At 46.5% G+C, this 15,950-nt stretch overlaps 1 protein-coding gene across 3 annotated transcripts in view; it reads left to right on the top strand.

The window, feature by feature from the left end:
* The first annotated feature begins 2,639 nt into the window (after nucleotides 1–2,639).
* IGF1R (insulin like growth factor 1 receptor) overlaps nucleotides 2,640–15,950 on the top strand; it is a 305,216-nt gene continuing 291,905 nt past the window's right edge. The window contains exons 1-2 of one of the 3 annotated variants that reach the window (XM_079912984.1): nucleotides 2,640–2,758; nucleotides 3,580–3,702. In XM_079912984.1, coding sequence (XP_079769110.1) covers nucleotides 3,609–3,702 — 94 coding nt within the window. In that variant the 5' untranslated portion in view covers nucleotides 2,640–2,758; nucleotides 3,580–3,608. Of the gene's footprint in view, nucleotides 2,759–3,566; nucleotides 3,703–15,950 lie in introns of those variants that run through there. The other 2 variants (XM_079912983.1, XM_079912985.1) reach the window with 2 other exon arrangements.

The raw sequence follows: 15,950 nt of genomic DNA, 5'->3' as shown, positions 1-15,950 counted from the left end.
CAAGGTAGAGCTGAAAGGCAACCTAAATTTTGATTTTTTTTCTAAATATTAAGCTATATGATAAAAAACATTTAACTTCACTGTCTAAAATAATTTAACCTTATTGACGTCCTAGCACTTTAGGAAAAAAAAAACATTTAAAAAAATCACAAATGAAAGCTCATTTTGGTTAAAAAAAAACCCCTACAATTTAAATAACTGTATGCATTTCTCTTTATTCCATATATCCCCTTATGTTCTCAGGGACAACTGAATGAATTTACTAATACTAAAATATATATTGTGTAGTATTTAAAGATCTTATATTAGCATCATTCTTTTAAAAAATCAGCTCTAAACTTTTGTCTTAATTTACAAGTATGTATTACAAAATTCGGAATATTAAATATAATGAAAATATAATATTGATATTCTTTTACATTTAATTGCAGAATGGATCTGTAGGCATTGAAACCAACCTCATATAGGGAATTGTCTGAAGAAATATTTAAAAATTAGTAGACCAAATTTTAATTATTCATATGGTAGTGCCTACTTTTAAAATGATACATGCTAAATTTAAATTTCTTTTTAAAGATTCAAATATATTTCTTTCTTTGCTAATGTCCAGGAATATCTAAAACTGGAACATTTTATTTAAAAATTCAGCTGAATTTCAGTTAAACAAAACAATCCCATATGAATGACTTTCTTAAGTAAAAAAAGATTTATTTCCCTTCTATCCAACTGACTTACTGAATTGAGCTAAAAATTTCCAAGGGGAAAAATGATCTAGGGAATAAATATAGGGGGAAAAGGGCTAGGTTTCCATTATAATAGCTTTTGACTGGTTTTCAGCTCTTAATTTAAAAAATTATTTACGAACGATGGGATGCATAATGTAACGCGGAAACCTTTTACAATTAGAGTAAAAAAAAGAAAACTACTTTCCTTTGGAACAGATCCCCTCTTACCAGACAGCCTGATTGTTTATGAGACTAACACTTCTACTCAATCTCGACATTCACAACTCTTTGTTAGCCATCTTCTTTTTACTTATTATTGACAGCAATTAGCCTGAGTCATGAAACCGGACCACATTAAAGGCGACACGTGGTCCAATCACTATTTTTAAAAGTCCACGTATTTCAAACTCCTCTCTCTAGCCATTGCGGGGCTGTTTCCCGCTTTGAGGACCTGGTCTCCGCAGCGTTATTCATTAGATGTCAGTCCTAGGGCAAGTCTCTCTTTGGGGAAACCTCTCCTTGGGCACATTCAAGAAAACCACAGAGGAGACTGGACTGGAAGTTTCTAGTCACTTACAGAGCGAAGGAGGCAAGAGAGACGTGCCCGGGAGGACCCGAGGCAGGTGCGGGTGGGTTTCCGCAGTGACCACTCATTGTGCTTGTGTGAGGCGTGTTCGCCTGTCGCGAACCCAACCGGGAGACCCGTCTCGGCCCCGGTCCCCCCACCCCTTCCTCGGGGAACCCCTCGGACACGCCCCCTAGCCTCGGGGCCCCCGGAGCCCCGCACCGTGCACGCGCCCTGGCCGCTCCCCTCAGCCGTCCACGTGGTGGAGCCAGGAGAAGCGCGAATCCGCGAGGATCTCTCTGGACCCGCCGCGGGTCTCGGAGGCCGGGCCAGCGCTACCCAACCCGGCCGGCCCCCAGTCCGGGCCCCCATATTTCCTCTCCCGGAGGGAGGGAGGCGACACTCCGCGGGCCAGCCCTCCCCGGCTCCTGCCGCGCCCCCTGGCGGCCGCCGCGGGGACGCGCGCTGGGCACGCGGGGCAGCCTGTCTGGGCTCCCCTTCCCCGGCTCCGGGCCCCAGCGGGCCGTCTCCCATTGCTCCCGGGGCCGAGCCACGGGAGCCGCGCCCTTCGCCCTAGCTGCCCGCGAGCCCTGGAACTGTGGGCTCCCCGATGGCGACGCCGTGGCTGCCCCAACCTTGCGCGAATGTGCCCACTTAGTAGCCTGGGGGTCTCCTTTCTCCCAGGTATGCCCCTCCCGCCACGTTCGAGCTTTCCAGCAGGCTGCGAAAAAATGCCGCATGCACGCACTTATTTATTTCTTTTGCAACAGCTGCAAGAAACAATGAAGCTTTTCAAGAACTGGGGAAACGCGTTTTCCAGCCTTGCTGTTGTTGTTTTCAATGAACCTCTCGGGCCCCGCACTCCCCGCCCGCCCCCACCCCCCACCCCCGCCCCTCCTCCCCTCCCCTGCTAGCTCCTCCGCTGTGCCCGGACAGGCGCCGGGGGCATTGTTTTTGGAGTCTTGCGGGAGGGGAGGGCGCGTGCAGGGTGGCCGGCGCAGTGCGGGTGGGGGCGAGAGCGTGTGGGCGCGCGCGCGTGTGCCCGCGCGGGCAGGGGGCGGGGGCGGTGCTTCGCAGCTTCGCATCCCACGCTCGGGCTCCGCTCCGCACTGCCCTGAGATCCCAGGCTCCGGCTCTTGGCGCGCGCCGGCCTGGGCCGGGCCCTCCGCGCGCCGCGGCTGCGGCTGTGGCCGCTCCAGTGTGCGCGCGGGCGGGTGTGCGCGCGGGCGAGTGTGCACGGTCCCGAGAGCGCGCGCGCGCGAGCCCCCAGTGTGTGGCAGCGGCGGCGGCAGCGGCGCGGCGAGGCTGAGGCTCTTGTTTACCAGCATTAACTCTGCTGAGCGGAAAAAAAAAAAAAAAAAAAGGAAAAAAACCCGAGGAGGAGCGAGCGCACCAGGCGAACTCGAGAGGCGAGCGAGAGAGAGGGACGCCGCCAGCGAGCCTGCCCCCGGCGCGCCCGTGCCTGGAGGTTGCAGACCCTCGGCCCCGCTCCCCGGGCCCTCCACGCCCCTCCCGCGCGAGGGGAGCTCCACGGCGCGCCGCGCGCCTCGGCTTTGACCTTCAGCGAGCCGGGGCCCCCGCGCGGAGCCGGCGGCGGCGGCGGCGGCGGCGGCGGGCGGGGGCCGGCGCGGGCCGGGCGGCGGCGGCGCGGAGCCCGGGCGGCGCGGCGGGAGTGCTGAGCGCGGCGCGGTCGGCCCGCCGCTTTGTGTGTGTCCTGGATTTGGGAAGGAGCTCGCGGCGGCGGCGGCGGCGGAGCTGAGGGAGGAGGCGGCGGCGAGCGGAGCCCGGAGGAGGAGGAGGAGGGGGAGCCGCTCATTCATTTTTACTCCGTATTTCTGCCCCCGGTCGGCCTCGCCCGCGACCCGGACTTCGGGGCAATCTTGCGAACTGCGTCGCGCCCTCCCGCCGCGGAGGCTCGGGCGTCGGACAGCCTCCTCCTCTGTCTGGGGCCGGTTTTGTCCTTCCTCGCCGAGACGGATTTGGGCTTTGCCCCCTTTCTTTGCAGTTTTTCCTCCCTCCTGTCTCTTTGGGTTTGAAAATGGAGGCCGACGACGCCGACAGCCCGCCCCGGCGCGCATCGGGTTCCCGACTCCGCCGAGTCCTCGGCCGCGGCTGCCGGCGCTGAGGGGCCGCCCAGCGCCGCCGCCCGCCCCGTCCGCGCAGCCCCGCGGACCCCCGGCCGGCGCCGCCTTTGGAATATTGTTGCCTTCGCCCTTGTTTTTGGAGGGGGGGGGCGAAGACTGAGTTTGAGACTTTTTCTTTTCCTTCCCACCCCCCTTTTTTTTTGAGAAAGGGGAATTTCGTCCCAAATAAAAGGAATGAAGTCTGGCTCCGGAGGAGGGTCCCCGACCTCGCTGTGGGGGCTCCTATTTTTCTCCGCCGCGCTCTCGCTCTGGCCGACGAGTGGAGAAAGTGAGTATGTGCCCGCCGCCCGCGGCCACTGCGGGAACTTTTCCTCTGAGGGGCTGCGCCCTGTTTGCGAAACACGAGTTGCCACCGTCGCAGCTGTTGGGCTCCCGGTCTCGGGAGCCGCGGGGCGGGGCGCCGAGGGGCTCGGCCGGAAGGCCGGAGGGGCCCCGGGGCCCAGGCGCGTTAGTTTGGAGCCCCGCGGGCCCCAGCTCAGCGCATCCCCACGTGGGAAGGGCCTCGGTGGCTTTCTCTTTCGCTGTCCCTAGAGCCCTGCCCCGGGGGTCGGCTGTCTCCGCAGCGCTCACTCCCGGGCGGCCCGCGGGCTCCAGCAGGGAAGTTCGCGCCCGGCTTCCCGCACCACGCGCCCCTCCCGGTGCGCGGGGCCGCGCACCGCGCAGGCGGCGGTGACAGCTCGCGCGGCCACCTCGCGGCTGGGGCAAACTCGGTGACCGGTGGCGGGAGCGGGCAGCCTGCTGGCCTTTGGGGGTGCAAGGTGCCCTGGAGGAGGTGCCTGGCGGAGAGGCTTCGCAGCCCCAGGATGGGTTTCCAAACATTCCAGCGCGGCCTTCTGTGGCCCAACGCGCTTTGTCCCTTGGGCTCTTTGGGTTCCTGGCCTTTCATGTCGCTTTCGCCGGACCCGCGGTGGGTCGCTAGTCCCCGGCTTCCCGGGGCTGCTCAGTGCTGCTTGGGGGTGCGGGGAGCGTTCCCGCCTAGGCCCCCCACCCCTCCACGAAGCCCTTGGAAAAGTGCGAGGTCGGGGGCCCTGCGTCAGTTGGGCTGTTCCGGGGAGCGCGTCCGGACCCCCAGTTCAGAGGGTGCTGGGAGCTTCTCCCAGTTTCTACCGGCGGGTGGACGCTCTCCTCCTCCGGGCAGGGCTAGGGGTGGTAGGGCAGCATCCGAGTGTGCGGGAGTGGGTGTGTGGTCGGAGCCGACTTGCATTTCCATACACGTGCTCGCAACGCGGGGCTGTAGCTGCAGCCACACGGCCGCTCCGGGACACCGAGACGCCGGGCCCTGGCGAGAGGTGTCGTGCGTCGTCGTTTAAGGGGCGCCAGGATCTGCGGCGGCGGGGGTGCGGAGGAGGGTGTTTTGTTTTGCTAGCGCGCAACCTTGGGCTGGGTTTCGTGGCCAGAGTTTTGTTGCATTCCCTCCCCCGCTGCCCCGCACTTCCTTTGTACATAGTTAATAAGCAATATCGCTCCACACGCTGTCGCCTGCAATCTGATAGCTTTTGTTTTGGTAGTGTCGGGTAGGGGTAGGGAAGTGCGGGGAGGGAGGGAGTGAGAACTTAGGGCCCCGCGGTGTGTGGAGGGAGGAAAGGAGGGAGTCCTGTTCTTCTCAAAACATTAAAGTGAGGCTTACTGATACATTCGCGATGGCAGGGTAACTTGAACACGATTAAAGTTTAAATGCAGCCACAGAACTGGGGCTAGGAACGACGAGGGCGTGTTGGTGAGTAATGCTTGCCGAGGGTATGCAGGTGGTGCCAATTAACTTTGAAAAATCACGACGGAGCCTCGAAGAGTGAGGGGGGGAATCGGGAGGCAGCGGGGGCTGTCTGTCCCCATCATAGGGGCAGTTCGGAAAGGCTGTTCCTGTAAACAAACCCTTCTTAAACGTTTTGTAAGAAATCAGTCCATGATGGAGTAAGAGCAGATTTTTATAGAATTAGCGTGTTTACTTCATGGAGTAAGACTCTGATTGAGTCCGGACCTTCTACAAGTCTGAACTCTCTTGTTCTTTGTTTTCTAAACTTTCCTCTGGCTGGATTGGGCGAAGGGCTTTCGGCTCCCTTCTAAGGCTCGCAGATGGTGTTTGGGGGGACAGAGGAGGGTTTCTAGCCTTTAAAAGCTAAATATAGCTTAGGAGACACAGGAGAGTTAATCCATTTTACTACAGCATGTGGTTGAACTGTGTCGTGTTTCTAGTTTTATTGTTTAATGTTAGTAAGTTCTGAAGTTCACAACAGCAGGAATGGCCTTGCTTCTCCCATGCAGGACTCCGGCATTTTAAAATAGGATATCAAAAAAAAAATGTAAAAAAATAGGATATCATGTTTGGAGTTCTTCGTGAAAAATATCTTGGCAAAAGGTGGTTTTTTTCCCTGAGAAAACAGGAGGGGTAGGGGCATTTTAACATACTTTTATAGTTCTAGATGCCAAAGCTTTGCTCAAGGGTCCCTTGAAAATGGTTGGTTTCTGAAAACTTGATGGATGGCCAGAAAGCACCCCAATCCTCATTATTGTTTGTTGAAGTTCAAACTCACTACCTGCCCCTCCCTACCTACAGCTTGGAAGTTTTCAGGAGTAAATGATATGCTCAGTGTCAGCGTGTGTTCAGTCCTTAGTCCAGAAGGTGCTGGAATGCTTACTTCTGATAGAAATAAACCACTGAGTCCTATCAGAGACCAACATTCTTTTGGCTGTCTAGTATAATATAATAAAGACTGGGGTGCTGTTGATTAATATTGTGTTGGCCTGTTTAGGGATTAGTGTTTTCTCTCAGAGTGTGATAGCAGTAGGGATGATTTTTTAAATCTTTAACTTAGAAAATCAAGAAGTTTCGAAGCAGATGAAGTCATACAGAATTTTTTATCAATGTACTGTGAACAGTGCATCTGAAGAAGGGAGGTTTGGGAGTTAGGAGTGATAGCCAAATAATATGATGCTTTTTTATATTAAAAAAGTCAATGTGCACTTTAAATGTATTGTGGCCATCTCATTAAAAAGATGTGTCATCTTTCTGCCCTAGGCACAGTCATATCTTATTGTCAGGAAAATGTAGGTATGTGAAAGGTTGGTGTTAAAAGAAGTTGCTGTTTTATTACCAGGAGAAGAATCCAGAATAAGAAGTTTGGAAAGAACCTAAATAGCAAATTATAGTTTAGCCTCTCTAGAGGGAAATAGCAAGTAAACGGTACTTTTGCGGAGGGGTGGGGCGTGGGTTGGAAGTTTAAAAGGGTATATATTTGATTTGTCAGAAGGATTAGAAAAGTCCAACATTAAGAAATATGCTAAGGTTGACTGGAAGAACATTAAAAACATGCTAAGTGAAAGAAGTCAGTCACAAAAGACCACGTATTGTATGATTCCATTTATATGAAGTCCAGAATTAACAAATCCATGGAGACAGAAAGTAGATTAGTGGTAGCATAGGGCTGGGGGAGGAGGGGGTGGGGAGTGGCTGCTAATGGATGCAGGGTTTCTTTTTGGGGTGATGAAAATATTCTAAAATTAGTTTGTGGCGATGGTTGCACAACCTTCTGAAAATACTAAAAACCATTGAATTGTACACTTTAAATGAGTGATTTTTATGCTATGTGAATTATATCCCAAATGTAATATGGGATTTTTTTTTAAAGAAATATGCTAAGGTTGAAAAGAATGCGTTGTGTTACTCTGAACATAGAATCTAGATTAAAATTATTAAGTAAACTTGTCCAGCAGGTTGATGTCTCTCTTTTTTTAATTTATGGAGTTTTTCAGATCCATGAACTACAAACTGATCGCTGAAGCTCTAACAGCAGAGATTCAGTGCCATAGGAGAAAAAGACAGACAGGAAAAAAGAATCTTGGTTAGACATAGCTCACATTAAGGATTAAGGGGTTGGGTTAAAAAAACGCAAGTGCTAGTAGTGAAAGTCCGATTTGTGACAGTAAAATCCTTAACTGAATCTGAAACGATGTTGGTCTTTCCAAGATGAGAGTTTAGGAGCCGAGTCTGGATGGCATTTTCTATTCTAGTTTTCTTACATATGTTTTCGAACAAGAAAGAATGTAATGTTTAAGATGATAAAGAATTTCCACTGTCTTTTTTTGATATCCCATATTAACCAACCTGGTAGTAAAAACTGAGGAAGAACTGTTCATTTTAATGCAGTGGGCTTTCTTTTTCTTCTTTGTTGCTTGTTTTATTTCTTAAATAGCTCCAGAATCTGAGCAGGAAAGAGAATCTTTGTAGGATACAGCAGCTTTTTCAGGTATACAGTGATTATTTTATTTTTTAATTAAAATTTCTTATTGAACAAAAGATTAAAAAACATAGCAAAGGCATTTTTGTTTTCAAACTGTTCTGTCTTTATCCAGATTTACCTTGGCCTTTTAATAGGAAAAGACCGTAAATTCAATTGTTGTTTATATTTGTTTTTGGTCTTCATCTGAGGCTCAGTTTACTAATAAAAATGTTTCCTGTTCTTCTTATTGTTGCAAGATCAGGGCAGTAATGAATATCAACTGTATCGTTTTCACTTGTTGCCTTAGAGTTTTGCCAAGGAGAGCCCTCCAGGGACAGTAGCTTCCTTTTAAATCTGGTTTCATTTGTTTTGTAAGAATGAGCTGTAAGAAGCAACTGAATCCAGCCAGCACTTATTGAGCACCTGCTGTATGGAAGCTGGATCCTTTGTTAAGTGATGCCGGAGCCTGCACAGAAAGAGAACTTCACTTTTGTCCTTGGGGCATTTTTGTATAATCGTGCATGAAACAAAGTTTCTGGAAAATTCAGATCTTTTTCAGACTCAGCACAGGGTACACAGTCCTCAAATAACATTTTAAAGGCCCTTTAAAAACATTTCTGTAGACTTAAGACAGGAAGCAAATCACTGTTGTTGATATTCTGAAGGCCTGTGCAGCACCGCTTGCCTTATTAATACCTTCCCTCCTATTGCATTGTTGCTGGCAGGCTGTGGCATCCATGAGACAGTCACCCATCTCGATCAGCTGCACTGCCTTGTTTATAACATTGGTTATGACAATTGTGATTAAAAATGGACAGTGTCGTAGTTACCATTTGCCAAAACTTTAGTAGGAGTTACAGGTGTGTACATGAATGTTTCACAGCACGTTTTGAGTTGTAAGGAAGATGGGACTTACTTGGTTTACATTTTTTGGATTTACACATTGCTTAGTTAGCTTTCTGGAAATCTTTAGAGAACTTTCATAATTGTAAGGCCTTATTTAATTTAAAATACTTGACTGCTTTTAAAAGTGTGAGGGGCTAAGAAAGAGATTGAGGAGGCAATTAAATCTTGAAATGTTTTTTAATTGTAAAATGTCCAAGCCATGTTTCTCTCTGGGTTGTGATTTTTTTCGATTTGTTTTCAAAACTCACTTAAAAATCAACCCTAGTTCATAGAAGAGGTATTTGTGCCCACAGGCCAACTTGCTTTGAACTGCTGTTCTTAGCCAACTTATGACAGGTGCTATCTGAGTCCAAGAGATGCATGCCTCTCAATTGTACTAAATATATAATAGTTGCACACGTGCTTGGGATATAGTTTCTTGATTTCTCTGTCTGAGATGTTCCAAAGGAAAATTCTGAACACTTTAAAGACAAGTTGAATTATGAATGAAGCACTCTGACTTCTCCTTGAAAATGGTGTTTGGCATCCGATTATCAAGAGGAACTTTTCCAGTTATTTGTAAAGAAATGATTTGGCTTAAACTAAGGTGGCAGGGAGGTGGGGTGGGTGGGTGGAGTGGGGAACAACAGTCCCAATGTTTTTGCACATTGAGACTTGTTGACATTTGGGGAGGATTTTCAGTATTTGGAAAGATTAAAACTTTGAAATAAGTACCACCCTTATACCAACCCCCAAGGATCTGGAAAGAACTGATTTCTTCTGAGGAAGGGGCATACATTTTGTGTAAAACGGTTGGTAAACAGAAGATCTTTAAAAACAAGTTAGGTTGTTATCTCAATAGATGCACATTCCCTGGGCATGGTGAAGTTCGTTTCTTTTGATAAATTGTTTTGGTTATATTCGACTGAAAATATTAACAGTGTCTTTGATTTTGAGACTTTTGAAGATTGAAGACTAAATTGTTTTCTATTTTTTTTCCCATTTTTAAATCATCAGTTTTACTCATGTTGTAAAATCCCAAATAATATGTTTAGAAGACTTCTCTACTTTTTCCACTTATGCCAGCTTCACTTAGGGCTTATGAAATTGATTAATTTCAAAATCTGAAGGGAATATTGATATTTCTTTACTTGAATTAAATGGTTTTTTCTCTTTCCTCTTTTCCTCAATAAATACATGTTGAGTACTTATTGGACTCAATTCTTTAAGTTTAAAAATTTGTTCTGATATCATAAACTATTCTACATATGATTTTAAATATATGAGTCAAAACACAGAAGTTACTTGCTATGTTTGTTTAAAACACTAAAACAAACTAGTAAATGAGGCTTTCATTTTTCTTTCTTTTTTCTGCCCTGGACTAGAAGAATTTTTAAACTTATAGGTTGCTATTCAGATTTTACTGGAACACAGCAGAAAGTTTCTTTTATGATGAGGGATGAATGCCTATGATTGCAATAACTTTTACCGTGTATTGTTGCTACTATTTGTGATGGGGAAAGGTAGGTAGGGATGCAGGGACTGCCTTTATTCTCATATTGGTCCTCTCCTTGGTTAGTACTGGTGATGGCTACTTGGTCAGTTGCTGGGGATGCGTCCATGGAGCTGAGTGTCCCATGTATGATTGCTGATGGTTTCTTATTTGAAATAGATTGGAGGCTAGCCACATAGGGAAAATGTGCATGCGTAAGACAGGTACCACCAAATGCTGCAGAGATAGCTATACCTGCTTTAAATTGTTCACATTGTGATAGTCTGGAAGCCTTAAAAATTTGTTTTTTAATTTAAGCATTTATATTTTAAAGAGGAAGTATTCTATTCTATTCTTGAGGAAGTATTCTATTCCTAGTCCAGAAAGTTCTTGGGGGAGGGAGGTTTGAAAGTTTATTTTTTATATCACTCCTTAGCCTCTTAGTTCCCTTAACAAGACAAGCATCTACTTTAGTAATAGTTATATAATAAAAAATGCCACTTGTTCAGAATTGTGTGTGTGTATTTCCATCCATTCTTCCGAGTTCTGACAGTTTCAAGTACATTATTGTTGCTGTTTTGTATACTTTTGTATGGCTACTTTTTTTTTTTTTAAACCTATCACGAGCTTTCTTTCAACTGGCTTCGGAATTATTTGTCAGGTTGGTAATTCAGGTGTATGCATACTGCTTTCTAAATTACTCTTGACGTGAGAGAACAAATATATGTTGACAGTCTTAAAGCATAAATGTTTTATAGAGCAGAACTTTAAAATTTTCCTTAGATGTTTTGGATGCCTACTTTCAGCTTATCCTCTCATATAAAATACAGTCAGTGGTTTGTCTCTATGAAATTGATTATTGGAAATACATGTTAGACTAAGTACGTGAGACAGTACCAATTTGAGTTAGGCAAATTTTAGTTAATAACACTTCAAGGGAGAAAAGTCTGATGATAATTAGGGAGAGATGAGTTTATAACAATTTTTCTGAAATTGGAAGCATACCAGTGACCTTTAATAACCTCCTGGAGAAAAGTAGTAAGCATAGAAAGAAAGCCCAGGTGAGAGGTCCATGATCTACCTTCCTCTGTCAGCTGGCAATAGTTTTAAGTCATCAGCTATTAATTATATTTAGGTTGCAAAACCCTCAGCAGTTGTGCTCAGATTATCAGTGTCATCCTGTGTTTATTCTCCCCACCTAATTTTCTGGGGTCTCATAGTAGTGGGGTAATACCTACCAATAGCTCACAGACTCCGAATTTGAAAGAGGAACACAGATTGTCATGAAAACAAAGGAACAAAGAGACCAGCGACAGAGGAAGATCTGCTGTTCAGCTTCTGTAGTTCTGTTGTCTGATTTCTGTGGATAATGAGTTCATGGCAAATGTGAGGTCACAGCATGGTATAGTTTAATCACAGGAAATTCTTTTGTATTGCTGCTTTACTTTGTCAAGCGATATATTTGGGATTTTCTGTCTAACATTACCTCAGTAAGAATTTCAACAACAAATGTTGGATCAGGATGGAATTCCTAGTTAAATTTCAGTTCATCAGCCCTTTTCTGGGGAGACTCATTCATTGACTGTTTCCTTTCTACCTCACTGAGTCACTTGAAATTGTTCAGATTTGTGCATTTCTGGCTCCACCCTGGTCCAGTCCAGACCTGCATGGACTCTTAGAGGAGATGCTTGGTTGGCCTCTGGGCCGGGCACTCTGACTCCTGCGCCCTCCCTCTGCTTTGATGGACTTGCCAGCCCCAGATACTCAGCATGTGCCGCATCATGGTCCAGGAATCAGGTCCAAGGGCCCCCATCTAGGGCTGTAATCCGTCCTACTGAGACTTTGCTGTAGGGATCCCGTGTGAATTCCCAGCACTCTCCAGCAATGGGCTCTAGCTGTGCGGTAAGTAAGCCCATTCCTGTCTCCATGGTTTTGCTCCTGCTGTGTTCATGGCTTGGCATGTTTTTCCTCTTTACTGCTCCCTGTCCCCTCCCCCCTCCAAACTGAATAGTGGAAAGTGCTACTCTAGAGCACAGCAAGGTCACCTGGTTCTAGTTTCTCCTTCGCTGCCAATTAGTTCCCAGGCCCTGAACAAGTTAACTTTTCTGAGTCTCAACAGAAATGTAGAGACTTGAAATAATTGGGGGAGAGTTTTCTCCTTTTCTCATTAAACAACAAAATAAAACCATCTTCTAATATATTTAGAAAATTAAGGTCAGAAAAATTGGGGGAAGAGGAATGTTTTTTCATTTAAAAAAATCTCTAGGTTTCAGATCTGTGAAATAGGGACAATACTGTAACTGTCTAAAGATGGGACACTAAGTCAGTTAATTCCTGTCCCTCAAATACCTTCCTGTGGTTATAGTACATCTGAGATGCCATCCTTTAATTTCTAACTCAGATTCCTTCTCCTTCCTGAAGCTTTTCTTGATTACCTTCATTTCTATAGACCTGACTTCCCCCTTATTCCTTTTGATGTCATACCCCCTGCTGTGCCGGTAAACAGTGATTTGTTTTGTCTGGTACCTGAGCTGTTGTCATTTTATGAGGCTGTAGAGAGCAGGGCAGCCAAAGGGCTTGGGTTTGAATCTCAGCTGCTCAATAGCTAAGGTCTCAAGCAAATTGTTTAATCTTCCTGTGCCTCAGTTCCCTCATCTGCAATACTATAGTTTATTTTTAAATTAATTAATTAATTTATTTTTGGCTGCGTTGGGTCTTCGTTGCTGCGTGCGGGCTTCTCACTGTGGTGGCTTCTCTTGTGGCGGAGCACGGGCTCTAGGCACATGGGCTTCAGTAGTTGTGGCTCGCACGCTCTAGAGCACAGGCTCAGTAGTTGTGGCACACAAGCCCAGTTGCTCCACGGTATGTGGGATCCTCCCGGACCAGGGATCAAACCCGTGTCCCCTGCACTGGCAGGCAGATTCTCAACCACTGCGCCACCAGGGAAGCCCTGTAATATTATAATTTTAATAGAACCTATTCCAGACATTTATTCATAAAAACGAAGTGAACTGATACATATGTCAAGTGCTTAGAACAGAGGCTGGCATATACTGAGCCCTCAGACTTTAGCTTGCTACTGCTCATGACATGACATCCTTGAACAGAGATGTTATTTGGGTAGTGCTAGAAACATAGGACGCACTTGACATTTGACTGCCATTGTCAGAGCCTGGCACATAGTAGGTGCTCAATAAATGTTCTGTAATAAAGCTTTATTTTGCTAAGGTGCTTATTAACAGGATTGCAATTTGCTTCTTAAACACAGTTGTGTGATTTTACCTTTTTTCAGTAAACAGTGGCCAGTGCCTGCAGTGCAGCATCCATTTCAGAGATCTGCTTATTATGCTTTCTCTCTTAATTCTTTCATTTGTCAATTTTTGCTGGTGCCCAAGAAGTGTCCAGTGTGCACTTTGCCCACCTCACTAATGCATAGGCGCCATCTAGTGGCCAGAAAGGAAATTTAGCCTCTTGGGTCCTGAATTAACAGTGCCCTATGGATGAAGATAGCAATTACCCCACTGCCCTTCTTAGATTTTGCTGTTTGGCTTGGTTCCTGGGAATCCGGTTTGCAGGAAAATGTGGAGACTGCAGGCTTCTGTAGGAACCGTTGGGATATGGTTTTGAATTAAGATTGTTCTACTGCAACAGTGAGCTAGCATGAGAGAATTAGGGTCTTCCTAAGTGATGTAAGCAACCTTGGCAAAGTTGTTATATCTAGTGTGCCTTTTACAGTTTGGGATTTAAGATGTTTTTACAGGACTTTAGAAAATGACAACTTCTAAAATACTTCTTTTGAGGTTAGAGATTTAAAAAACCTATTGATTCATTTTTAAAAATAAGGAAGATTTACTTCCCATTGTTCTACTTAAAATATGTGGTAAAACTTTAATTATTCTTAAATGTGTGCCCTTGGGCAGTTTTTATGTAGTTCAGGTGTTTACCAGCCAGAAATCCTAATAGAGAATAGTAACAAACACTGTTATTGCTGGCGTTGGGTCTCACATTGGTTGTATTTTGTTAGATATTTTTCTATATTTGGCTTCATACTTCTTGGGTATTTTCAGAATCCACTTTCTCACTTCCTTAGTTGAGGCTACAGTAAGTTAGTGTATAGGTAGTTCTTCAGTTTTATATTTTGAAAGTTTTAGACTGGTCTCTCCGTGATTGCTTTTTTTTATTCTTAATTTGGAAGTCATTGGTTTGGCTGTCTGATACAGGACTGCAACCTGCCATCATCTAAGACATTTTGAACAGCAGCTCCGGCTGTTTCTGAAACAGGCTGTACCCATTCAAGTCTCTCTGCCTTGGCAGGTGGGAGCCTCTCTGCTTGGAACAACTATATTACCAATTTGCCCTCTGGCAAACTCTTTTCAGAATTAGCTACAGTTCCCCCTCTCTGGTGGCCTTGATCCTGCATGCTGGTTGGCCTCACAGCTCTCTCCTTATACCCCTATTAGTGCATCACCCCCAAATTGTTTTATCTCACTGGTCGGGGAAGGGAATGGTACCTTGGTCATCCTTGAATTCCCAGGACGCGGCCCAGTGCCTGGCACATAGGAAGACCTCAAGAAACAGAAGACTTCTTAAAGGGACAAACTCCGTCCCTCTCCCCACTCCCCCATTCACTTTGAAGCACTCTTTACAACACTATTTACAACAAATTTATTTTCATCTTGTCATGATCACTCTGCCAGGTGAAACATTTTATCAGGCCAGTTACTACTACATAGAACTTGAAAGCAATCTTTAAAATCATTGTTTCATCAGGCTTTTTGTACACTGAGGTGAATAAAAATCTTAGAACCCCTGGAAAGGTCACTTGTGATTCTAGCCCTGTGTCAAGGCTGCCTCATCCCTCTGGAGGGAAGCCTTGTTCCAGAAGTTCCCTATAGGTAGGGTTTAATGAATCACTCATCAGCACCAATTTTGTCCGTGGCAGGCTTCAAACTATGTGGAGCTGGGCTCCTGATTGGAGGCAAGCAGTTGGGCTGGGCTCTGCTGTGTGGTGTGCCTGGCTTGGCCTGATGCAGGGGAGCAGGGGGGAGCCTCAGGGGGTCCGGTGGGCACTGCCTCCTCCGCAGCTGCTGACCACTCACACTCTTCCCTCTGAATGACAGGGACCCTCTAGGCTGTTTCTTATGGCTTTTCTAGTCCTCAGATCCTGAGACAATGTAGAGAGAGATGGAGTTCTTAGGAAGGTCTAGTTGGAAGCAGCAGCATCACTGTGAGCAGACATTTGCTTCTGTTTCTTGCATTGTTTTCTTGCTGAGGCCAGTAGACGTTTGCAGTGGATCCTGGCAGGGACAGTAGCTAATCTTAAAGACCTCTGTCACTGAAGTGCTCCCTCTTCTTTAGGGGTCTGGATAAGGCCTTTGACGGCCTCATCGTAGGGCCATTGGAGGTGAAGCCTGCTCCCTGCACACCACCCCTCCCCCGGAAGTTTACTTGTCTAGGATGGTGTGACGAGGACTCCTGAACATAATTAACACCTAAGAGATTATCGTTAAAAGCATCATAGCCCTGAGGAGACTCGTAAGACGGGATATTTCTTATAGAAAATGTAAACATAATCATTTGAACCTGGCACATTAATTTCAAGCATAGATTGTAAGAGAGTTTTGTAAAATCTCCATGCGAATGTTGAACAGAGTGGATGTGAACCCACCAGGACAAGCCAGCACAGTGCCTGCCTTTCATCTGTCCTTGTCGTGGGGCTGCCTATGCGCAGCGCTGCCTGCCTTTGAAGCCCCCGTCCCCGCACGTACCCCTCTACCTCCCTTTCTCAGGTGTAGGCAGGTATTGGAGCAGGAGTTCCAGGCCTCAGTGTCCCCATCTGTAGTTTGGGATGATGGGAGGATTAGCAATACTGTATCTCAGGTGCTCAGTAGAACCAGCTTGTAGAAAGCATCCAACAGATGC

The sequence above is a fragment of the Stenella coeruleoalba genome (genome assembly GCF_951394435.1).
Source record: "Stenella coeruleoalba genome assembly, chromosome: 2".
Classification (NCBI taxonomy): domain Eukaryota; kingdom Metazoa; phylum Chordata; class Mammalia; order Artiodactyla; family Delphinidae; genus Stenella; species Stenella coeruleoalba.
The sequence above is the reverse complement of the archived record's forward strand: the minus strand, read 5'-3'. Positions and strand labels throughout refer to the sequence as shown.